This window comes from Macaca mulatta, chromosome 14 (genome assembly GCF_049350105.2).
Source record: "Macaca mulatta isolate MMU2019108-1 chromosome 14, T2T-MMU8v2.0, whole genome shotgun sequence".
In the NCBI taxonomy this organism is placed as follows: Eukaryota; Metazoa; Chordata; class Mammalia; order Primates; family Cercopithecidae; genus Macaca; species Macaca mulatta.
In genome coordinates this window covers 18,439,325-18,463,094 of record NC_133419.1, presented here as the reverse complement: position 1 = coordinate 18,463,094, position 23,770 = coordinate 18,439,325, and the positions used below count along the sequence as shown (strand labels likewise).

Below are 23,770 nucleotides of genomic sequence, written 5' to 3'. Positions count from 1 at the left end.
TGACTGCAACCTCCACCCCGCCTCTCCCCGGGTTCAAGTGATTCTCCTGCCTCAGCCTCCTGAGTAGCTGGAATTATAGGTGTGCACACCATGCCCGGCTAATTTTGTTGTTGTTGTTGTTGTATTTTTAGTAGAGATGGGGTTTCACCACATTGCCCAGGCTGGTCTCAAACTCCTGACCTCAAATGATCTGCCCACCTAGGCCTCCTAAAGTGCTGGGATTACAGGCATGAGCCACCGCAGTCAGCCTGGGCTCAGATCGTTTTAAGGAAGATTCAGCCCCAAAATCTGGGGGGATAAACTCAGCATCCTTCAAGACTGAACCTAAGGCCGGGCATGGTGGCTCACACCTGTAATCCCAGCACTTTGGGAGGCTGAGACAGATGGAACACGAGGTCAGATTGAGATCATCCTGGCTAACATGGTGAAACCTCGTCTCTACTAAAAAAAAAAAAAAAAAAAAAAAAGAAAGAAAAATTAGCCGGGCGTGGTGGTGGGTGCCTGTAGTCCCAGCTACTCGGGAGGCTGAGGCAGGAGAATAGCGTGAACCTGGGAGGCAGAGCTTGCAGTGAGCTGAGATTGCTCCACTGCACTCCAGCCTGGGCCACAGAGCACTCCAGCCTGGGTGACACAGTGAGACTCTGTCTTAAAAAAAATAAAAATAAAAAATACTGAAGTTAAGAATGAAGGTATGACAATAATTAGGGAATTTCTAAATAAAGAAAAGGAACCATAAGTGTGAGTGTGTATGTCCCAAGAGGCAAGTAGGATCCATAGTAATCTTGTTTGCTGCTTAATCACTATCACTTAGCATAGTACCTAGATATATGCCAGACACTCCATAAATGCCTGCTGAATGAATCAGTATATGAGTGAATGTGTGAGTGAATGTTCCTTGTCTGGCATTTTACATGATTCTAATAGTCCATGATTCTAAGTTACTCTAAGAACAAGAGTCAACAACTATATCCTATATTTATTTGTTCGTTTGTTTATTCATCAAATATTTCTTTTTAACAGCTTTTTGGGATACAATTCACATACCATACACTTCACCCATTTAAAGTGTAAAATTCAATGGCTTTTAATGTATTTCCAGAGTTGTGCATCCATTACCATGGTCTGTTTTAGAATGTTTTCATTACCCTAAAAAGAAATCCTACACCCCTTAGCCATTACTCTTCGGTCCCCACTCTGCCATCTTCCCCAACCCTGGGCAACCCCTAATCTACTTTCTGTCTCTATAGCTTTATCCACTGGGCATTTCAAATAAGTAGAATTGAGACCAGGCACAGTGGCTCACACCTGTAATCCCAGCACTTGGGGAAGCCAAGTGGGGAGAATTGCTTGAGCTCAGGAGTTCCAGACCAGCCTAGGCGACATGGTGAAACCCCATCTCTACCAAAAATACAAAAAACTTAGCCATGCGTGGTAGCATGTGTCTGTGGTCCCAATTACTTGGGAGGCTGAGGTGGGAGAATTGCTTGAGCCTGCGGGGCAGAGGTTGTAGTAAGCTGAGATCGCACCACTGCACTCCAGCCTGGGCAACAGAGTGAGACTCTGTCTTTAAAAAAAAAAAAAAATCAAACAAGTAGAATTGTATATGTGGTCTTGGCCAGAAGTAGTGGCTCATGCCTGTAATCCCAGCACTTTGGGAGACTGAAGCAGGTGGATCATTTGAGGTTAGGAGTTCAAACAGCCTGGCCAACATGGTGAAACCCTGTCTCTACTAAAAATAAAAAAATTAGCTGGGCATGGTGGTGCACGTCTATAATCCCAGTTACTCGGGAGGCTCAGGCAGGAGAATTGCTTGAACCCAGGAGGCAGAGGTTGCAATGAGCTGAGATCATGCTGCTGCACTCCAGCCTGGGTAACAGAGCGAGACTGTGTCTCCAAAAGAAAAAGAAAAAAAAAATGGCCAGGCACAGTGGCTTATGCCTATAATCCCAGCATGTTGGGAGGCCAAGGCGGGTGGATCACAAGGTCAAGAGATGGAGACCATCCTGGCCAACATGGTGAAACCCCATCTCTACTAAAAATACAAAAACTAGCTGGGCATGGTGGCATGCGCCAGTAGTTCCAGCTACTTGGGAGCCTGGGCAGGAGAATCGCTTGAACCCAGGAGGCGGAGGTTGCAGTGAGCCAAGATCGCACCACTGCACTCCAGGCTGGTGACAGAGTGAGACTCTGTCTCAGGGAAGAAAAAAATTTGTGACTAGTTTCATGTTTTAGGTTGGCGTAAAAGTAATTGAGGTTTTGCCATTATTTTCAATGGCAAAGACTGCAGGTACTTTTGCACCAACCTAATAGCACAGTGTTTTCATGGTTCATCCATCTTGCTGTATGTGTCAGTACTTCATTTCACCAAATGTTTCTTGAGTGCTGATTTTGTGCCGGGAGCTATTCTGCAAATGAGGATACAGTCATGAATAAGATATAGTTCCTGCCCCTCAAAGAACTTGATTTAGAAGGCGACTGCTTAGGTACTGGTTACTGGCTGCCACCACTCTGTGATATATGACCTTGGTTTTGATCAATCACTCCAAAATACTGACCTCTTTTCCCTTTCCTGTGATGTGAGGGAGCTTATGAGAGTGAACCTTCGATATGCATCTTAGCCCCCCACAGCCACAGCTTTGCATTTGCCCCAGCTCTCTCCTCAGACCCTCCAAACAATTGGATAACATGAAAGCACCACAAGATGTGAGTGTAGGTGGTAGAATCCTGTAAGAACCAAAAATTCTCCATACCAAGGTAGAATTATACAGTTATTGATACTAAGGGGCTTCTGGAATGGTAATCCTCTATTTGTGGCTGGAAACTTACCCACTCCTCACCTAGAGGCCTGCTGTTTGACAGAAACCTCAGACCTTTCTGTTTGAGCAGGAGGAAGCATCGTAGCCAGTCCATGTCAATAGCAGTGTGAGGGAATTATGGGAATGGCAGTAACAACAGAAGGGCCAAGGTTACCCACATGGCACTGGCTGCAGTTAGAGATGAATTCAGAATTAGGGTAAGTTTGTTTTCTCCCCGAGTATGAGCATCAAGCTTCTGTGTCAACCTCATCTCCTCAATGCCATGCTTTCCCCCACTGTACTGCAGCTGGTGCATATGTAGAAAAACTGTATGTATCCCAGAAAGCATCCCCTGATTTTGTAAGCTATTCTCATTTTGTCCTGAAGGTCAGGGTCCCAGCTTCCCCACACACATACCTATGCATCTGATCAGAACTGCAAATGGGGGTGGTAGAGACTTCAAGGCGGTTACTATTGCTAGAAGAGGAACTGCCCTCTCCCATCTCACTGCCAGGCTTACTTTATTCAGGACGCTGAAGTCTGGGGATGGGCTGCTGAAGGAGGCTCCAGTCTCTGATGATTTGTGCATAAAAGAATGTAATCCACAGGCAGCTGGAAGCCGGAGCCTGTTCAGGGGCATGGTGTCTCCACATGCGCCTGCCTTATGTGCTGCAAGCATCATGGCCAGGCCCTGGGGCAGCAGGTGTGAGCTGGAAAAACAGGAAAAGAAAAAGCAAACAGACTCCACGACAGCAGCCAAACCAGAGATCCCCTCCATCTCACATATTCCTGCAGCTAGTGGAGCAGTTCTTTCATCCCCAAATGATCAACAGAGCATCTCCCGCTCCCCATCCTCCATGGACTGGAAGCTTTCTGGATGGTTAAGAGCATGCAATTGGAACCAGACTTCTTGAGTTCAAATCCTGGTTTCACAACATACTAGCTGGGCCCTTGAGAAAGGTATTTAATTTCTTTGAGCCTGTTTCCTCATTCGTAAAATGGGAATAATAATAGTTGTAATGATTGAAGGAGAAGTATATGATGTGCTTAAAATGGTGGCTGGCACAGAGTAAACTTGTCATGATCGTTAGAAGTGGTAATATTAACCTCGACCTAGAAGAACACAGACCCCATGGCATTAGAAAGATCTAGTGTACATCCCACCTGTGCCCCATTAACTGGATGACCTTGCGGATATCTCTAAGTTCTCTGGGCCCTGTTTTTATATCTGTAAAATGGGGATGACAATAATAATAGTAACTAACTCATAGGGTGTTTGTAAGATTTCAGTAACACCAACAAAACCATGAAAATTGCTTACCACATTGTAGACATTAAATAAGTAATAATTTTTTAATTTTTAGATGAAGTCTTGCTCTGTTGCCCAGGCTGGAGTGCAGTGGTGTAATCTTAGCTCACTGCAAACTCCACCTCCCAGATTCAAGTGATTCTTGTGCCTCAGCCTCCCAAGTAGCTAGAATTATAGATGCCCACCACCACGCCTGGCTAATTTTTTGTATTTGTAGTAGAGACGGGGTTTCACCATGTTGGCCAGGCTGGTCTCAAACTCCTAACCTCAAGCGATCCGCCTACCTCAGCCTCCCAAAATACTGGGATTACAGGCATGAGCCACCACGCCTGACCAGTAATAATTTCTTGCTGTTACAATTATGTTGGCATTATTAATAGTACCAGATTTAAAAAAATAAATAAATGAGATGTTGCTGGGTTTCCAAAGCCAATGCTTCCTGGCCTTTTTGCACTTCACAGCAATCAGAAAATAATATATAACAAAAATCTCCAGTAAAGATAAGACTACTTGTGATTGGCCTGCAGGCTCTGGCCTCCTCCCAGCTGGGCCAAGGGGACCATCACACCTGTAAGTCATTTGAGACCCAAGTGACAAAGGGTTGGGAAGCTGTGTTCCAAGGGTGAAGATTTAAAGCACTGGTTCTTAAACTTGAGTACGCATCAGAGTCACCTGCAGGGCTTGTTAAACCACACATGGCCGGACCACATCCCCAGAGTTCAGTAGGTTTAGGGCAGGGCTCAAGAATTTATATTTCTAAAAAATTTCCAGGTGATGCTGATGGTCTGGGAAACACACATTGAGAACCACTGATTTAAAGTATTGCCTGCCATTCTTTTTTTTTTTTTTTCATTTTCTTTTTTTTTTTTTTGGAGACAGAGTCTTGCTCTGTCACCAGGCTGGAGTGCAGTGTCGCGATCTGAGCTCACTGCAACCTCCACCTCCCAGGTTCAAGCAATTCTCCTGCCTCAGCCTCCTGTAGCTGGGACTACAGGCACATGCCACCATGCCCAGCTAATTTTTGTATTTTTAGTAGAGACTGGGTTTCACACTATTAGCCAGGATGGTCCCAATCTCTTGACCTCGTGATCCACCTGCCTCGGCCTGCCAAAATGCTGGGATTACAGGTGTGAGCCTCCTCACCCAGCTGTATTGCCTGCCATTCTTATTCTGGCCAGGCATGGTGGCACACGCCTGTAATCCCAGCACTTTGGGAGGCTGAGGCAGGCGGATCACTTGAGGTCAGGAGTTCGAGACCAGTCTGGCCAACATGGTAAAACCCCGTCTCTACTAAAATACAAAAATTAGCCAAGCATGGTGGCACATGCCTGTAGTCCCAGCAACTCGGGAGGCTGAAGCAGGAGAATCACTTGAACCTGGGAGGCAAAGGTTGCAGTGAGCTGAGATCACGCCACTGCACTCCAGCCTGGGCAACAAGGCAAAACTGTCTCAAAAAATAAAATTAAAATTAAAAATTAAAAAAAGTATTGACTGGGCACAGTGGCTCATGCCTGTAATTCCAGCACTTTGGGAGGCCAAGGTGGGTGGATCGCGAAGTCAAGAGTTCGAGACCAGCCTGGCAAACCTGGCGAAATCCCATTTCTACTAAATACAAAAATTAGCCGGGTCGGGTGGGGCGTGCGCCTGTAATCCCAGCTACTCAGGAGGCTGAGGCAGGAGAACTGCTTGAACCCTTGAGGCAGAGGTTGCAGTGAACTGAGATCGTGCCATTGCACTCCAGCCTGGGTGACATAGCAAGACTTTGTCCCCCACAAAAAAAATTATTTTAAAACGTTATTATTTTTTGAAATGGAGTCTTGCTCTGTCACCCAGGCTGGCATGCAGTGGTGCATTCATAGCTCGCTACAGCCTCAAACTCCTGGGCTCAAGTGATCTTCCCACCTCAGCCTCCTGAGTAGCTAGGACCATAGGCACATTCTACAAAGCCTAACTAATTTTTTATTTTGTAGAGATGGGGGCGGTGATCTTGCTGTGTTACTTAGGCTGGCCTTGAACTCCTGTCCTCAAGCATTCCTCTTGCCTCAGCTTTCCATAAATTTTTTTATTTTATCTTATTTTATTTTATTTTAAGATGGGGTCTTGCTGTGTTGCTTGGGCTGGACTCAAACTCCCGGGCTCAGGCAATTTTCCTGCCTCAGCCTCCCAAGTAGCTGGGACTACAGGTGCACACCACCACACCCAGCTAAGAACTTTTTTATAAAGAATTCCTACAAATTGGCTAGGCACGGTGGCTCACGCTTGTAATCCCAGCACTTTGGGAGGCTGAGGCAGGTGGATCACCTGAGGTCAGGAGCTTGAGACCAGCCTGGTCAACATAGTGAAAACTCCTCTCTACTAAAAATACAAAAAATTAGCTGGACACGGTGGCGGGCACCTGTAATTCCAGCTACTTGGGAGGCTGAGGCAGGAGAATCGCTTGAACCTGGGAGGTGGAGATTTCAGTGAACCAAAACTGTGCCATTGCACTCTAGCCTGGGCAACAAGAATGAAACTCCGTCTCAAAAAAAAAAAAAAAAAAAAAAAAAAAATTCCTACAAATCAATAAGAAAAAGATTAAGGCTCTCAGTAGAAAAATAGTCCAAAGATATAAACAGGCAATGCACAGAAGAACATTAGTAATAAACCTTTGGGCATATTTTCATGCCCACACTCACTAGTAATCCGAAAACTGCCAATTATATTGAGATACCTCTTCATACCTATCAAATTGGCAAAAATTTTAAAGTTTCATAATACAGATATTGGTGAGGATGTGAAACAGTGGGAACGCTCATAAACTGCGGGTGGGAATGTAAATTGTTACAATTACGTTCGGACAATTTAGCCAAATTTTAAAAGTCCAAGAGCTACCCCTGGGAATAAGGAAACATGCAGTATTGTTTGTAATAGCTGCCACTGGAACAATCTGCATGTCCCTCTGCCGAAGGAAAGAATAAAGTGTGGCATATTCATACCATAGTTGTGGAATTCTTTCCAGCAGCTAAAATGAATAGCTATATATGCATCAATCCTGATGAATCTCAAAATATCAAAGTTACAGAATGACAGAGTTTGAGAAAAAGCAAAACAAAGCTATATAATGTTTTAGGAACACAGACATTTGCATGAGTTAATTATAGTATAAAGACATGCAGAGGAATGCTAGACCCCCAAGTTTTAGTAAATCATGGTGATCCCCCCAGGAAGAAAGGTAGATGATAGGATGAGGGAGGGGTGCACAGGTGGCTGAAATGGTTATCTGTAATGCTGCATTTTACAAAGCTTTTGAAGACTGAAGCAAGGATAGTAAGACGTTATGGTATGATAAAATTGGCTAGTGGGGACACAGGTGTTTCTTACGTTATTCTCTGTAGTTTTCTGAGGTTCTAAACATTTCCTTTATATAAAAAATGATGGGGGGATTAGGTAGAGAGCAGTGAGAGCAAAAAGCATTTCGGGGAAAGTAAGCGGCATGGAAAAGAAGCTAGGCTCTCACCAGTGATGGCCTGGAGTTTGAGGCATTTGAGGGCAGAGGGAGGGAAAGTGGGGCTTTACAGGCCATACATTGGGTTTGGGTCTTTATTCTAAGGTCTGTGGACCAGTTCACCCCAGCTGTCAGGCTTCTTGGGAGGTTCCAGAGTAATGAGGCCTTCAGACTGTCTGCAGGGAAGCAGCAGCACCCGGGCCAAAGCTTCCAGTCCTTCTGGGGGCAGCTGCTCTAACAAACACTGAGACTGGGAGAAGTGAAAGGGGCAGCAGGAAGGCTTCATTACCACGAGACAGCACGGAGCCCACTCTTCCTTACCAGAAGTAGCTGCAGGTGGTCTCGGAACTGTGACTAGCGTCAGAGAGGCCTGTATTTGAAGTATAGCTCTTTCGCTCCTGTTTGTAACCTGCGTCAGGTTTCTTAATTCCTCTGAATGTCTGCGTTCTCCATAAAGGTACTCACTGAACTGACCTCACAGGATTAATACGAGCAGAAAATGAACTATGGGTGTGTAGTGCTAACAGCCTTTAGTGAATATTCACTATTATTATTATCATCATCATCATGTTGTTTCCCACACCCTCTGGATCAAGCATCTTAGGCATTTCAGGGCAGGTAGGGTTTGGGGTACCCTGGAGGTGCAGACTGGAGCCAGGGCAGAGCAATGACCTGGACATCCCATGCCACTTCAAGGGCCTAGGCTAGAGGCAGCTTGTGCAGCACAAGTGTGCCTCCAACACAGTCCAGAAGAGGAGCGACCCTCAGGAAATGACACAGGACACCTTTGTAGCAGCCTTTTTCCTCCCACCTGGAGAAGGTAACCAGACATCGTGTCATCGCTGCTTCTCTCATGGCCCTGACATTCAAACAAAAACCCTAGAGGTGCACTGTGAGCCCAAACAGACATGGGGACACCCTTTAGCCACCCTATGACTGACACTAGTCATGTGACCTCCTCAAAGAAGTCCATTCATGGAAAGTGGCTTTTCTTTTTTTTTTTTTTTTTTTTTTGAGACAGAGTCTCGCTCTGTCCCCCTGGCTGGAGTGCAATGGCGCGATCTCAGCTCACTGCAAGCTCCGCCTCCCGGGATCATGCCATTCTCCTGCCTCAGCCTCCTGAGTAGCTGGGACTACAGGCGCCCTCCACCGCGCCTGGCTAATTTTTTTTTTTTTTGTATTTTTAGTAGAGACAGGGTTTCACCGTGTTAGCCAGGATGGTCTCGATCTCCTGACCTTGTGATCCGCCCGCCTCAGCCTCCCAAAGTGCTGGGATTACAGACGTGAGCCACCGCGCCCGGCCGGAAAGTGGCTTTTCTTTCTGGCCCTGGCTGAGGGCTGGTTTCCCCCAAAAGTAAACCGGAAACTGATCGCTGGCTTCCGCCTGAGACCTCTGCCTGGTGGATGATGGCAGCACACACTTTCTCTGGGCTCTATTTTTATTTGCTCTTTGGGGCTCTCCCACAGTTTAAACCAGATAGAATATACTTACTGATTACATCTGGAGCTCATTCTGAGCGCCTGTTAGACACTAGCATATATAACATCATCACGCTGACTCTCTACAAGAATCCTGGGAAACAGGAACTATGATTGTATCCTCTTCACAGATGAGGAAACTGAGGCTCAGAGGGAAACAGTCACTTGGCCAGTGAATGGTGGAACTGGGACTTAATCCTGGGGTCAACTAATCCAGAACTTCAGGAAAATGGGTGCAGCCCATGCCACTAGACCAGGGAAACTGACCCTAATTAGGGGTGAATAGGAAGTTGGCAAGTCAGTAGGTTCAGGCTGGAAGCTGTTGCTTACTTGGCACCCTTACAACTCCCAGCCAGACTGCCTATCCCAGCTGCTGGAAGTCAGCAGGGGAGGGAGAAAGTGGCCAGTCTCAGACCGGCCATGTGCTCTTTCTCCACTCCAGTTGCCTGTCCTAGGCTCTACCCCACACATGGTTCTGCTCCGGACAGCCTGAACCAAAGTGTCTCTACTTCTCCCCCAGAGTCCCTCTCTCTAGCCCTGAGGCATGGCCCACAAGGGTCCCTCCATGATCCAATAGATCTGTGCAGACTGTCACTGGCAGCAGCTCCCTGTTGGCTCCACTTCAAAGCAGGGGCGGCCAGGCACCTCCAGGTGTCAGAAGCAGCTGGCACGTTAGCAGAAGGCCTCTGGCAGGAAGGGGTGTTGAGCCAACTGCCAGCAACTGGAAAACAGCACATGGGGATGACCTTGTCTCCAGGAAGATTCTTTCCAGAGCCCTCTGGGAGTGGCATCGAGCTTGAGTTCAGAATGAAGGAGCTGTCTGTGGGGATAAAAGGGTTGCAGGCAAAGGCAAAGAGGTAAAGACAGACCAGGAGCTTCCTGCCTGCCTTCTCCCACAGTTCTGCTGAGATTCCAAAGCTAGATGCAGATGCCCACAGCTAGAAAGATCCCATAGGCGGGTTAAAGACACAGATGCGGCCGGGCGCGGTGGCTCAAGCCTGTAATCCCAGCACTTTGGGAGGCCGAGACGGGCGGATCACGAGGTCAGAAGATTGAGACCATCCTGGCTAATACGGTGAAACCCCGTCTCTACTAAAAAATGCAAAAAACTAGCCGGGCGAGGTGGCGGGCGCCTGTAGTCCCAGCTACTCGGGAGGCTGAGGCAGGAGAATGGTGTGAACCTGGGAGGCAGAGCTTGCAGTGAGCTGAGATCCGGCCACTGCACTCCAGCCTGGGCGACAGAGCGAGACTCCGTCTCAAAAAAAAAAAAAAAAAAAAAAAAAAAAAAGACACAGATGCCTAGAACTTTCATGGGTCTCAGCATTCATTTGGAGATGGACAGCACAGCATATGGTGTGATTAAATGTACCTTTCAGTAAGTCTTCTGCAGCCATAGACCTCTGAACTTCAAACTCTCGCCCCACTAGATTTAGCACTAACAGGAGGAGCTGTTAGTTCTGTCCACCCTTGGGACAACACTGTCGGAGCTGGAAGAAGCCCTTTGGGAAGTATGAGCCTTCAAGCTTCTGCTTGAACATTTCTGGCAATACACATCTCATTCCTTTACAAATCAGCCACAATCCTAGAACTACGCAGCTTGAAAACATCTCTAGAGCCAAACTCTAGATCCCCGTGGTATCTCCCCAAGAGGCAGTCCTTTGAGAGTTGGTTCTCAGCCCTCACTTCCTCCCTAGTCTTCGCTTCTAAGCAAAAAGATCTAAATGCAGTCATTTGTCCAGTATCATGGTTTTTAGACTGTCCACCAGGCTGACCCTCTTCTCCAGGACTCTAGTTTACTCCCCTTAAACAGACTGTCCAGACATTGAAAGTATTAGTATTTGAACGATAGCTCTTTCGTTCCTAGCTTGTAACCTTCGCCAAGTTTCTTAATCCCTCTGAATATCTGCATTCTCCATAAGGATTCTCACTAAGTATCTTTATGAGAGGGATTAAGAAACGACTCCAGGTGTCACCTGGCCAGAGGAAAAGGGGACCGTGGCTTCTCTCACTCATTTGTTGATGCATTTCTTCATTCAACAGACATTGACTGACTGCCTGCTATGTGCCAGGCACCAAACCAGAGGCAAGCCACAGGTAGGGAGACAGAGGCGTCACTTGGTAGATCTTATGTTCCCAGGACAAAGACAACAGTGTGAGGAGGCTGCTGAGAACTGCAGAAACCAGTAGCAGGGGGGCCTATTCTAGGCTGGGTTAGAAAAAGTGCTTTCCTCTTTCATCTTCCCCAAGAGGTGCTGTGGAGGCTTCAGCCTGAAGAATATGGAGATATCTGGTAGGTGAGGAGGAGGCATGGAGGGCAGGGAGCATTATGGCTAGAGGGACAGACTTGTCTGGAGGGCATGAGTAAGGACAGCTTCAGGGAGGACGGAAAGACTAGTGTGGCCAGAATGCAGTGGGAGTCGAGGGAGGCAGGGGGCAGATGGAGCAGGCTCACAGGCCAGATCCAAATGGGGGACCATGTCCTAAGGGCAATGGGAAGACTGTGAAGGTTTTTTTTGTTTGTTTGTTTTTGTTGTTGTTGTTGTTAACACGGAGTCTCGCTCTGTCATCCAGGCTGGAGTTCAGTGGCGCAATCTTGGCTCACTGACATGGCCACCTCCCAAGTTCAAGTGATTCTCCAGCCTCAGCCTCTCGAGTAGCTGGGATTACAGGCATGAGCCACTGTGCCCAGCCTCTGTGAAGGGTTTCCAACACAATGGAAAAATGGTCACATTCACATTTTAGGAAAATCTTTCTGACCACAATATGGATACTCAATTAGAAGAAGGCTCACACCTGTAATCCCAACACTTTGGGAGGCCCAGGCGGGCAGATCATGAGGTCAAGAGATCAAGACCATCCTGGCCAACATGGTGAAACCCCATCTCTACTAAAATACAAAACTTAGCTGGACATGGTGGTGTGTGCCTGTAGTCCCAGCTACTTGGGAGGCTGAGGCAGGAGGATCGCTTGAACCCAGGAGGCGGAGGTTGCAGTGAGCCTAGATCGAGCCACTGCACTTCAGCCTGGTGACAGAGTGAGACTCCGTCTCAAAAAAAAAAGCAAGCAAGAGTAGTTGCAGGGAAACTGGGTACGAGGTCATGCCATCATCAAGAAAAGAGAGGGGGAGGCTGGGGATAGGATGGTGGCTGTGGATGTGGAAAGTAGATGGATTCAAGAGAAATTTCAGCAATAGCATTGATAGGAGTTGGTGAATGGTTGATTGGCTTGGGGTGGGGTGGGGGGAGTTTCCAAGATGTCTAGGATGCCCCACGTTTCTGGTTGAGGAGAGTCACAGCCGGTGTTGCTGTTAACACAAGCTCAGATCCAGTTGGCTTTTTAAAAGGTAGCCAGTCTTACTGCTTGCAATAAAAAAAAACCCTCAGTCCTTTATACATGTGCTGCTATGATCCAGCCACATGTCCCTCAGAAAGAAAGCCCTCACCTCTGTCTGCCCCCCCTTCACTCACCCCCTACTTCCTCCTGCTCGGCATGTTTCAGCTCCCCAGTCTCTGAGCCTCAGACTCTTCACCTGTAGAATGGAAATAACAATAAGACCCACCCATAAGACTGCTGTAGGATAAAATTTAATTAATGTAGTCAAATGCCTTAATAGCCTGCCATGAGGTGGGGTACTCAGGAAAGGTACCTGCCTCTACGGGCAGATCACTTGAGGTCAGGAGTTCGAGACCAGCCTGGCCAACATGATGAAACCCCATCTCTACTAAAAATACAAAAATTAGCCACGCATGGTGACAGGCACCTGTAATCCCAGCTGCTAGGGAGGCTGAGGCAGAAGAATCACCTGAACCTAGGAGGCGGAGGTTGCAGTGAGCCAATCTGCGCCACTGCACTCCAGCCTGGGCAACAGAGCAAGATTAAAAACAAAAAGGTATCTGCCTCTATTGTTACCCGTATTACAGGGCACCTGCAGGGCTGCCCTGCTCCAACAGACACCCCTGCCCTCCCATGGTGTGCACCCCCTCTTCTGGAACAGCCCATCTCCAAAGGGACTGCTGATGTTCGAGGTCAAGATGGCCCCTAGCAGAAAGCTGCAGACCACTTCTGAGGCTGGAAGGGTGTACCCTGGTTACAGCTTCTAGCCCATCTGTGGCTGAAAGAGGAAGATGCTCGTGGCACTCAGCATTAAGGCTTCCACGAGGCTGTGAAGCCCTTTGGGAAGTATGAGCTCAAGCTTCTGCTCCGAGGCAGGCTCCAGAATGGGCCTATTGGTGAGAATTGCAAATGGAGGTAACTTCTGCAATTAGACAGTGGTGACAGTGATGCTACTGTGTGAATATACTAAAAAACTGAATTGTACACTTTTAAAGGGTGACTTTTATGGTGCTTCATTATATCGCAATGTAAATAAATAGTAAGTGGAAGTTGCTGCTGTGGGAGCACTGTGTTCCAATTGATGATCAACGGAAGCCATGGAACATGGGGACAGGCTTGGGCTCCTTGGTGGTTTCCTGCTTGGGGATATTCACAGCCCAGTGCTGTTCTGTTGTAATTCACTTTAGATTGTTGGGGCTCCAGCTGTCCTGAGAGCAGGGAAGGAAGGGAAAGTCAGTGACTTCTCATGTCCAGAGCCTTTGTCTGCCCTGCTGAGCCTGCCAAGGAAAAGCTTTGAGGTGCCGGTGGCTCTCGCTCCCTGAGCGCTCCTGGGAGAGCTCACTCTTCCTCTGCAGTTTGGGGGTCTTTGCTAACGCCAGTCCTCTCTAACTGCCCACCCTCTGCCGTCTCCCTGCTCCCGCAATCCAGTTGTCAAAACAGATTCTGCCATCTGGGTGGGGAAGGAGCGGTTTTGCTGCCTGGGTTTTCCTTGGGTTATGAAAGATGGGGTAACCACTTGGCCTTTGGCAGTGCACTTAGTCCCGTGAACTACTGATGGAGGGACCAGGGCACTCTCTTGTGGCCCTCAGCAGCACTGCTTCTTCCCGCCCTCCAGTCTTGAATTTTTTCCAGCTGGAATTCTAGTGTTAAACTCTGGTGGTGGAGGCAGCTGTCGTTCTCCCCAGGAGATGCCTAACATATCAGTAACAAGAAAGAAAATAAATCAGCCACAGAAACTAGGAGGTAAAATGTTAGTGTTTTTGCTCTGTAGCTTTATTTTCAAAGAGGTAGTATGGCCTCATGGAAGATGCGTACCCTGTGGAGTCCAGCAAACTCCCCAGCTGTGTGTGTGACTTTGGCAGGCTGACCTCTGAGCCTCAGACTCTTCACGTGTAGAACGGAAATATAAGACCCACCTGTAGGATTGTTGTGGGCTAAAATTTAACGAATGCAGTTACATACTTCAATAGCCTGCCATGCGGTACGTAGGGTTTAAAAACAATTAAAAACTCAGGAAATGGTACCTGCTTCTATTGTTATCCGTATTACAATAAAGACTAGGCAGGAACTGCTGTCTCTCTTCAGGGAGATGGCAGCAAGGGGAGTGGCACCACAATATCACAGTCTCTGTGGAGCCCCTTCCCCAGCAGTGAGCAATCCTGGCTTTCTCTGGGGCTGATCCAGTTGCCAGTCTGGGGAACCTCTGACTCAGGGAAGTGGAGAGAGATTTAGAAAAATATGAGAGAGCGCAAAAGAAAACAATTTTTTTTTTTTTTTCTTGACAGGGTCTCTGTCTCCCAAGCTGGACTGCAGTGGTGCAATCTTGGCTCACTGCAACCTCTGCCTCCCAGATTCAAGCACTTCTCCTGCCTCAGCCTCCCGAGTAGCTGGGGCTACAGGCACGTGCCGCCACGCCCAGCTAATTTTTGTATTTTTAGTAGAAGTGGGGTTTCACCATGTTGGCCAGGCTGGTCTTACACTCCTGACTTCAGATGATTCACCCACCTCGACCTCCCAAAGTGCTAGGATTACAGGCATGAGCCACCGCACCCGGCCAAAAACAATTAAAAAAAAAGAAAGAAAGATAAAGCCAGAAGGGCCTGATCAGAAACAGACTGGGGGCCCGCCCCACCCCAGTGGATGGCTTGGCGCCTGCCTGGCATGTGATAGAGCCCAGCAAGCGCTCATTTCCTTCTCTTCTTGTCCCGGCTCAGATGAGGCGCTGAGCAGAGGACGAACATAGCCTTGGTCTAATCCCTTTACGAGTCAGATGGTTTTCTTCCTGTGAGGTGGGTCCTCAGTGGGAGAGACTAGAGACAGGAAAACTGTGGGGTGGGCAACCTGTGAATGTGGACAGCAAGGAGGAGCAGGGCGGCAGCACAAGATGAGTGTGGGTTTTGACCCTCACAAGTGCAGATTCCCGAATAGCTCTTTGCCCTCTCCCCTTGTCTGCCATCTGTGTCTCAGGGTGGAGGTGTCTGTCGCTGTTCTGGCCCTTTGGTAGCTTATTAAATCTCAGTACCACTTGCCAAGACCCTTTAAACCCCTTGGCTGTTCTTTTTGCCTTTTCTGATCGCTGTATTTATTCTGAACTAAATGGTCCTCACAGCAGAATGAAAGGATTTACTGCTTAAGTATATGAAAAGAAACCTTGGCTGCATTACAGTTGCACCCTCTCCTCGCCACCCCCTGCCCATGCTCCATCCGCTAGCTGGTGCCACTGAGACTGAACCGGGAGCCCACTCTGGGTACAGTGTGGTCAGTTCAGTTTGATGGCAGAGTCCAGTTGATGGAGCGGTGAGGTGACTGGGAGGAGCTTGCTTTTGGGAGCCCTCTCCTAAATGTCCTGCTGCCCCAGGGGAGACTGGCGGCCCAGGAACAGCTCTCTCTCTCTCCCTTTCCCCCCGCACTTTTCCCTTCCTCCCTCCCGCTCTCTCCCTCCCCTCCTTAAACCTGCCCCGCCCCTCCTTAAACCTCCCCCAGTTCTCTCTCTCAGATTCTCTCTTTCCCCTTCAGGATTGTGCTCATGGACGACGCCATGGACTGCTTGATGTCTTTTTCAGATTTCCTCTTTGCCTTCCAGATCCAGTTTTACTACTCAGGTGAGTGTTCCCGGGCTCCATCTGGCTCCACACAGGACCCTGCCTCCTTGTCCCGCCCTGCTGCCCTGCCCATCTGTGTGTCTGGCACACGTTTCTCTTCCCCACCTCCTTTGGGGTGTGCTTCATTGCGGGTCACTAACAGGATGTCTGGCGTTCAGTGGTGGTCACAAGATTCAGTCTGCAGAGCTGACCTCCTCAGCCTCCTGAAGACACTGAAAACCACAGTGCTCTCAGTCAGCAACGCAACACATCCGTTTAAGTGATAATGACAATAACAACATCCACAGCATTCACTGCTTACTGAAAACTTACTGTCGCAGGCACAGCACTGACTTTAATCTTGACAACAGCCTTAAGAGAGGGTCCTTTCAGAGACAAGCTCACAGAAGTAAGTAGCCAGTCATGCAGCTCATAAGCGGTGGAAACCAGACCTGGAGGCTGACTCCAGAGCCAGTGTTCCCAACCTCGCTGCTATTTTACTGCCTTCAAGGGTCTCTCCTTTGGCAACCAATCGTGTGTTTGCGTGCACATTCTCCTCCACCCCACAGCTTTAAAAAAGTACACACCAGTCTTTTGTCACACTCCCACTCTGCTCCCCAGTTCAGCCAGCTGCACCCTTAAGTCTCTCTGGAATCAGATGGAATAAATATAGACAAATAAATATAACCATACACCAGCTCACACACAGAGACACCAAATGGAGTGCTGACTGTGTTCATAAACAAACTAATTAAAACAGGCTCTTCCAGTAAATAGAAGGCTGTCCTTAGATCCTAGAGGTGGCCTTCCTGCCAACTGGTGTCCCCAGCTAGCCCTAGCCTCACTTGGGCGCCACATTCTGTTTACTTCATGGCAGCCCAAGGGCTGTGCAGGCAGGGGCTGGAGCCTGGGGTCTTGCCACCTGCTAAGAGCAGGTGGCAAGAAATGGGAGTCATTTCCCATTTCTCCGAAGCTCTTGGGCCCTAGAGAAGGAGTAGCCATGTCTGGGAGAACATTTTCCCCTCAATGCCTCCCCAGCCCTCTTCTCACAGCACCCCCAGAGGGATGGGACAGCTACCACATTGGGCCAGGAGCATTACTGACACTGCCCAGCAGTGTGTGTTAGAGATGAGATGGGCCAATAAGTCAGCAGTTCTAACAGTGGCTCAACTACAACTTTGAAAACCATTTCAAATGACTGACTCAGCAGCAGCTTGCGGGCTTTCTCTGTTCCTCGCTGGTATTCCAACACGCTTTCTTGAGGTAGAGAGGCAGGTGGCCACACAAGATGGGGCTTACCAGTGGGAGCATACTCATGTTCACTCCTCCAAAAAATATTTATGGCCTTAATGTGTGCCAAGCACAGTGCTAGGCAGGACAGGCCAACCAGGCATGACCCCTGCCTTTGTGCATTCCAGCAAGGAGACAGACAATTAATGACACAGAAAGCTCCTCACTGGCTAAGTGCCAGAAAAAAAGCCTAAGGTGCTATGAAAGTATGCAATGGCAGGTCTCACCTAGTCCAGGAACAACTGAGGGATGGGACATTTGAGCGAAAACAGATTAGTGTCATCTCTCATCACTGTGCTGGCAAACAAGGTTGACAACTTGTGCTCTCAGGATACCATGCCCTGAGCACTGAGGCTGGTGTGGAACTGGGCTGACAGAGAAGGGAGAACATAGTGAAGAGACAAAACATGTCCTCCCTGCCTGAGCTGTCCACCCCCACCCCCGCCCCACGGTTCCAGAATTCCTGGACAGTGTGGCTGCCATCTATGAGGATCTGCTGTCGGGCAAGAACCCCAACACAGTGATCGTGCCGACGTCATCCAGTGGGCAGCACCGCCAACGACCTGCCTTGGGCGAGGCCGGCATGCTGGAGGGCGTGGAGGCGTCGCTGTTCTACCAGTGTCTGGAAAACCTGTGTGATCGGCACAAGTACAGGTGAGGAATGGGCATGCAGCCCCCAGCCCCCCAGCCCCCCAGCCCCAGGGAGCTCAGACTGCTGGCTGTGGAGCAGAGCTCTGCAGGATGTTCTGCCAGGCCCAGGGATTCTAGGACCCTTGCTGGTCATAATGTAACAGTGCCATTTGCCCCCAAACCAGTTGTTGACTGAAAGGCTCCCAGATGGCTCACTTCAAAAGGACCGCTTTCCCTTGGGCAAGACCACTGTAGATGACCAATTTACTGGCTGACAGACTGGCTTTAACATTTTAGAGAGAAGGAAAGAGTACTCCTTGTATAAAACTTTTCTACACAAAGAGAGGGGTAAGCTGTCCTGTGTGGCACAAGTATCCTTAGGGACCGAGCAACGGATTTGGTTTCCCTAGCCATTTCCCACCGCCGCTCCCCACTCCGGTGAAAGCACCAGTTAGTGAACGTGCCAGCCCCTCCTGACCACAGTGAAGGGCTGGATCCCCCAGGGCCTTGGGGCTCCCAAGGCAGGTCCCTGGCTTGGCTGTGGGTATCCTCGTGAACTGGAAAGCATGGATGCAGAGATGTCTCTGAGGCCGGCTAGCCTCTGAATGTGGCGTCTCTCCTTAGCTGCCCACCCCCAGCACTTGTCAAAGAGGCCCTCAGCAACGTTCAGAGACTGACCTTCTATGGGTTCCTCATGGCTCTCTCAAAGCACCATGGAATCAACCAAGCCCTCGGTAAGTCAGAGCTAGCAGCCATCAGCCTCTCCTGCCGCACAACACAGGGAGCAGCTGGCCTCTGTTGGCAACACGGCTTCATGGGGAAGGGCCATCACCATCTCTGCCTTGACTTCCCACGGCCAGACTCAGTCCCAGGGAGCAGGAACATGCGCGACAAAACATGGCTCTTACACATTCCCATGGTAGAGGACAGCGTCCTTCCCTGCCTGCGGCCCTGCCCCAACATGAAGCCGTCTCCCCACAGCAGAGGCGTGCCCAGCCCCTCCTCAGAGAATCCCCAGCTCTGCTTTGGGGAGCGGCCTGCAGGTTGGGCAGACACAGGACTATTTACTCAGTGGTGCTAGAGATTATATATCAAAGAGACCTGAATCCCATTTATAAACAGGGCAAAGGTGTGTCTGGGGAGACCTTTATTCCAAGCTGAAAAAAAAATCTGATTAATCTGAAAGGGAGAAAAACAAAAGTGGGGGAGCCTGCAGTGGTCCAGTTCTCCCTGCTTGCTGGTTTTTCACTGAGCCTTCTCTACCCACCCCACTGTCCCCCCTCCCACAGCCACTGCTCTCCTAAGGGAAGAGCCAGTAAGCCTCCATTCTACTAGAGTTTAAGGGGTTTTGTTTTTGTTTTTGAGACAGAGTCTCACTCTGTTGCCCAGGCTGGAGTGCTGTGTTGCAATCTCAGCTCACTGCAGCCTCGACCTCCCGGGCTCAAGTGATGCTCTCACCTCAGCCTTCCTAGTAGCTGGGACTACAGGCATGAGCCACCATCTTGGAAAATGTTTGTGTTTTTTGTACAGACTGGGTTTTGCCATGTTGCCCAAGCTGGTTTCAAACTCCTGGGCTCAAGAGATCCCCTCACCTTGCTCTCCCAAAGTGCTGGGATTACAGTTGTGAGCCACCACGCCCAGCAAGGGGTTCTTTTTTGTGTCTCAAGAGATCCTCCTGCTGTGCTTGGGATCCCAAGTGCCTGAGTCTCAAGGAAAAGACACACAGCATTCCCCCCACTTCCTTTTGCTAGTTGAGGGAATGAGATTAAGGGAAGGAAAGTTAATATTCACTAAATGCCAACCACAGCAGGCTAAGTACTGTGCTGCATGCTTTATATTTCTTATCTTACACAATATACAGTTAGCCGGGGATGCTCTGGGATGCACAAGCACAAACCCTAGCAGGCTGAACTGCATGCCACCTGCAGCCTGGTTATTCTGAGTCAGTGCTTGGGGCTTGCACAGTCTGGGGAGCCCTCAACTAACTGAAGTTGGTAGCTGAGGTTACCCGCTGAACTAGGACTAGAAAGGAGGCAATTGACAGGTCGGGTGTGGTGCCTCACGCCTGTAATCCCAGCACTTTGGGAGGCTGAGGCAGGTGGATCACCTGAGGTCAGGAGTTCGAGACCAGCCTGACCAACATGGTGAAACCCCCGTCTCTACTAAAAATACAAAAATTAGCTGGGCATGGTGGCACACGCCTGTAATCCCACCTACTTGGGAGGCTGAGGCATGAGAATCGGTTGAGCCCAGAAGGCAGAGGTTGCAGTGAGCCAAGATGACGCCATCGCATGCCACCCTGGGCGACAGAGCAAGACAGTCTCAAAAAAGAAAAAAAAAAAAAACAGGGAAAAATCAGGAATCAAGAGTAAGGGGGAGGCGGGTGGGATCTGCCCTGCTATTTTTTCATACTCCTAGTTATGACCACCCTTCCTTCCCACCAACAGCAGGAACTAGGAAGGAGAAAGAAAAGCCAATTAGCAACTGGGTCACAGCCTGGACTAACCTCATCCCCCTTTTCTAAGGGCCTTTAAAAAGGACACTGGCCGGGTGCGGTGGCTCATGCCTGTAATCTCAGCACTTTGGGAGGCTGAGGTGGGTGGATCACCTGAGGTTGGGAGTTCAAGACCAGCCTGGCCAACATGGAGAAACCCCGTCTCCACTGAAAATACAAAATTAGCCGGTTGTGGTGGCACATGCCTATAATTCCTACTACTGGGGAGGCTGAGGCAGAAGAATCATTTGAACCCAGGAGGGAGAGGTTGTGGTGAGCCAAGATCACGCCATTGCATTCCAGCCTGGGGAACAAGAGCGAAACTCCATCAAATAAATAAATAAGTAAATAAATAACACTAATAGCCAGACATGGTGGCTCCACCTGTAATCCCAGCATTTTGGGAGGCTAAGGCAAGAGAATCCTTGAGCCCAGGAGTTAACGACCAGTCTCAGCAATATAAGGAGAACCCTGTCTCTTTAAAAAAAAAAAAATTAGCTGGGTGTGGTGGCATGTACCATTGGTCTCAGCTACTCAGGAGGCTGAGGTGGGAAGATCGCTTCAGCATGGGAGGTCGAGGCTGCAGTGAGCCATGATCACTGCACTCCAACCTGGGTGACAAAGGAAGACTGTCTCAAAAAAAAAAAAAGTCACTATCATTCAACCACTTTTACTGCACGCTAATGTTGGGTGGTTGGGTGGAATGGGAGACAGAAACAAGCAAGTGGTCTCGGGCCTCACCTGCATCTCCAGTGTATAAAATAGAAATCTGGAGATATACTGCTTGCCGCGTCATGGAGGTCAGCCCTGTTCCCTTAGTCCCCAGGGCACCCCCCAAATGAGAGGGTTCTGTGAGATGTAGTTTGAAAAACACTAACTTAGGGCAAGAGGGGCCAGGGGGCATCATCTGAAAAAGATTTGGACAAATTGGCAATCTGCCTATGCCAGGTTAACTCTGGCCCTGACCCAGCCTTCTCCTCTTGCCCCAGGATCCTCTTTGGAGAAGCAGAGGCAGCATTTTTTTTTTTTACCATCTGTCTCCAAACTGGGGTCACCCTGATTTGGGGACGCAAAATTAGGTAATGTCTGACCTTTGGGCGTAGCCTGGACCATATCCTTTTCAGTCCAGTTACCTGGAAGAACAAGGAAGAACTCAACTTCCAGCACCAGGTCACAACCACCTAGTGTTGGAAGGGGATCACCACACTTGTCTGGGAATGTCTCCTTGGCTGTGGTGTCTGCCCCAGACAGGGAAAGTAAGCAGTGGGATTCAATAATGTATCAAGCAGCAGCCAGGACCTTCCTGCTCTGACTGTTCTTGGCCCCTCTAGCAGTCCTCAGATCTTCAGATCAGCCCTCCCAGGGTCAGCAGAACAGGGAGCTGTGAAGGTAAGGGGCATGGAGGAATCTGTCACCGGGCTGAAAGGCCCTCGTTTTAACTACTGTGCCCCCAATGATCTCCTAGGAGCTTTGCCTGACAAGGGGGATCTGATGCACGACCCAGCAATGGACGAGGAGCTGGAACGGCTGTAAGTGTCAAGTGGGAGGATGCTGCCCCCTTGTGGGGGCCAGACGGGTTGAACACGGCTGCGCCCCATCTGGGGCCAACACCACTTGTCTGTAACATCCTGCATCTGCCAGGGAAGGGTCTGGGGGCCAGCAGAGGCCTGAGATGTCCCTCCCTCTGAGTCCTTCGGGGGCTGCAGCCCAGGGGTTTGCCCTAGTGTAAGAGTGGGCATGGAGGCCCCGCTCTCTGGACAGCAGGCCTCTCGCTGCCCTCCAGGCTTCTTCCCTTCTTCAGGCTGGCCCAGGTCCCGGGCCTGGTCAACTCGATCACAGCCAGTCCAGAGGCCAGTTGCCTGCCCTCCCGGACCCCTCCCCGGGTTGGCTCCCCCTGGAGACCTCTCCATCATTCCCGAAAAGTGGATGGAGAGAGCGATGGCTCCACTGAAGAGACAGACGAATCGGAGACTTGAGGAGTCCGAAGGGTCCAGCCCACAGCGCCCTATACCTGCTCCCACCCAGCCCTTGGCGTGCCCACCCAGCCTCCTCTCCAGCACCTTGTTGTGCTGCCCTCTGCTGCTGACAAGGCGAATAACAGCCCCAAGAGCGGCCAGAGGGGCGCTGATGATCAGCCCAGCCAGTGGCCCCGGAAGGGAATGGCCTGCTCTCCCTGGTCCTGTCAGCCTGCGAACTTCACTCAGGCCCCAAGCTGACAGCCTGTGCTGAAGCCACCGTATCACTAGGAAGGGGACTTGGCCGTAGCCTGTTAGTCCTCCTAACCTCTTAAGAAGAGCGGTCTCTTCTGAACCAGCCTCTGCTGGTCCCCTGATAAGGTTCATCTCCTCACAGCAATTCCATTAAGGGGGAGAACCCGAATAGCCACGCAGGGCCTTGCACCATCAAGGGTGACACCTGCGACGCAAGTACCAGGAGGACATAACCGCTGTGGCCTTCTGTTGGAGAACAGCCAGTAGCCTTGGTAGGATGGAGAAGGGTGGGCCAGAAGATGATTTCACTTGCAAAAACTGCTTCAAGTCTTGACCCCTTTGTGTCTAATAGCTAAATATGTGAAACAAATAAAGTCCCTCGTGTCTGGTAAGTGGTGAGTCTAAAGCTCCTAGGCTGAGGGGAGAAGGGAGAGGGTGAGTTTGGGTTTGTGGTGCTTTTCTGGCAGGACTAGGAGGTAGGGGCCAGTGGCCCACTCAGGCCTGGGGACCTGCCTCAGACAATGAGCAGAGGGGCCTGGCTTTGCACAAAAGCAGCCTTCCAGAGGAAAAGGTGCTCACAGCTGGAACGGCCTTCAGGAAATAGGTTCAGAGGGTTCAAGGCCAGGTTCCCATAACTTTAAAGACCATGGCCACAAAGGGTTAATACTGCACAGCCTTCGAGCCAGGGTTTCAGTCAACATTTGCCAAGCACCTGCTTGGGGTTAGGGCAGTGGGATGCAGCTGTGAAAGACACAGCCTGGGGCAGACACACCCCATCCAAGACTGGAGGCAGGTAAGGACGAGTGGTCTTCAACCTCTTTGGATTGAGGGCTGCGGAGGCAGGGTCCCCCAGAGGGCAGAACCCACCCAGAGGCCCAAGCATAACAGGGCTGCCTCCTCTGAAGGCGGATGTCACCACTACTAGGCACACACATTTCCTTGGGCTCATCGCTACCCAGAACGGATAATTACAGGAACTGCCTCCCAAACCCCTGCCAAGACTGGGCATTCCAACCCAGAAGCAGCTCCAGGATGCGGCAGCTCATTGCCTGTAATCCCAGCACTTTGGGAGGCCAAAGTTGGCTGACTGCTTGAGCCCAGGAGTTCAAGACCACCCTGGGAAACACGGTGGGACCCTATCTCTACAAAATAAACTTAGCCAGGC

At 49.7% G+C, this 23,770-nt stretch overlaps 2 protein-coding genes across 23 annotated transcripts in view; one reads left to right on the top strand and one right to left on the bottom strand.

Moving 5' to 3' along the window:
• The window catches only part of CSTPP1 (centriolar satellite-associated tubulin polyglutamylase complex regulator 1), a 229,590-nt gene that overhangs the window by 201,166 nt on the left and 4,654 nt on the right, over positions 1–23,770 (top strand). For 9 of the 22 annotated variants that reach the window (XM_077960904.1, XM_077960892.1, XM_077960896.1 and 6 more), the window contains 3 exons: positions 15,917–16,002; positions 17,730–17,925; positions 18,526–19,277. In XM_077960904.1, the coding sequence (XP_077817030.1) occupies positions 15,917–16,002; positions 17,730–17,925; positions 18,526–18,982 (739 nt within the window). In that variant the 3' untranslated portion in view covers positions 18,983–19,277. Of the gene's footprint in view, positions 1–15,916; positions 16,003–17,729; positions 17,926–18,525; positions 19,278–21,860; positions 21,925–22,178; positions 22,998–23,770 lie in introns of those variants that run through there. The other 13 variants (XM_077960897.1, XM_077960899.1, XM_028832719.2 and 10 more) reach the window with 5 other exon arrangements.
• Positions 976–16,629, bottom strand: LOC144334236 (uncharacterized). Its single transcript, XM_077963069.1, has 5 exons — positions 16,108–16,629; positions 12,535–12,596; positions 3,316–3,505; positions 1,853–2,405; positions 976–1,528 (listed from the first exon to the last, which is right to left on the bottom strand). Exons 1-4 carry the CDS (start codon positions 16,126–16,128, stop codon positions 2,349–2,351), a joined length of 330 nt encoding a protein of 109 aa, XP_077819195.1. The 5' UTR covers positions 16,129–16,629; the 3' UTR covers positions 976–1,528; positions 1,853–2,348.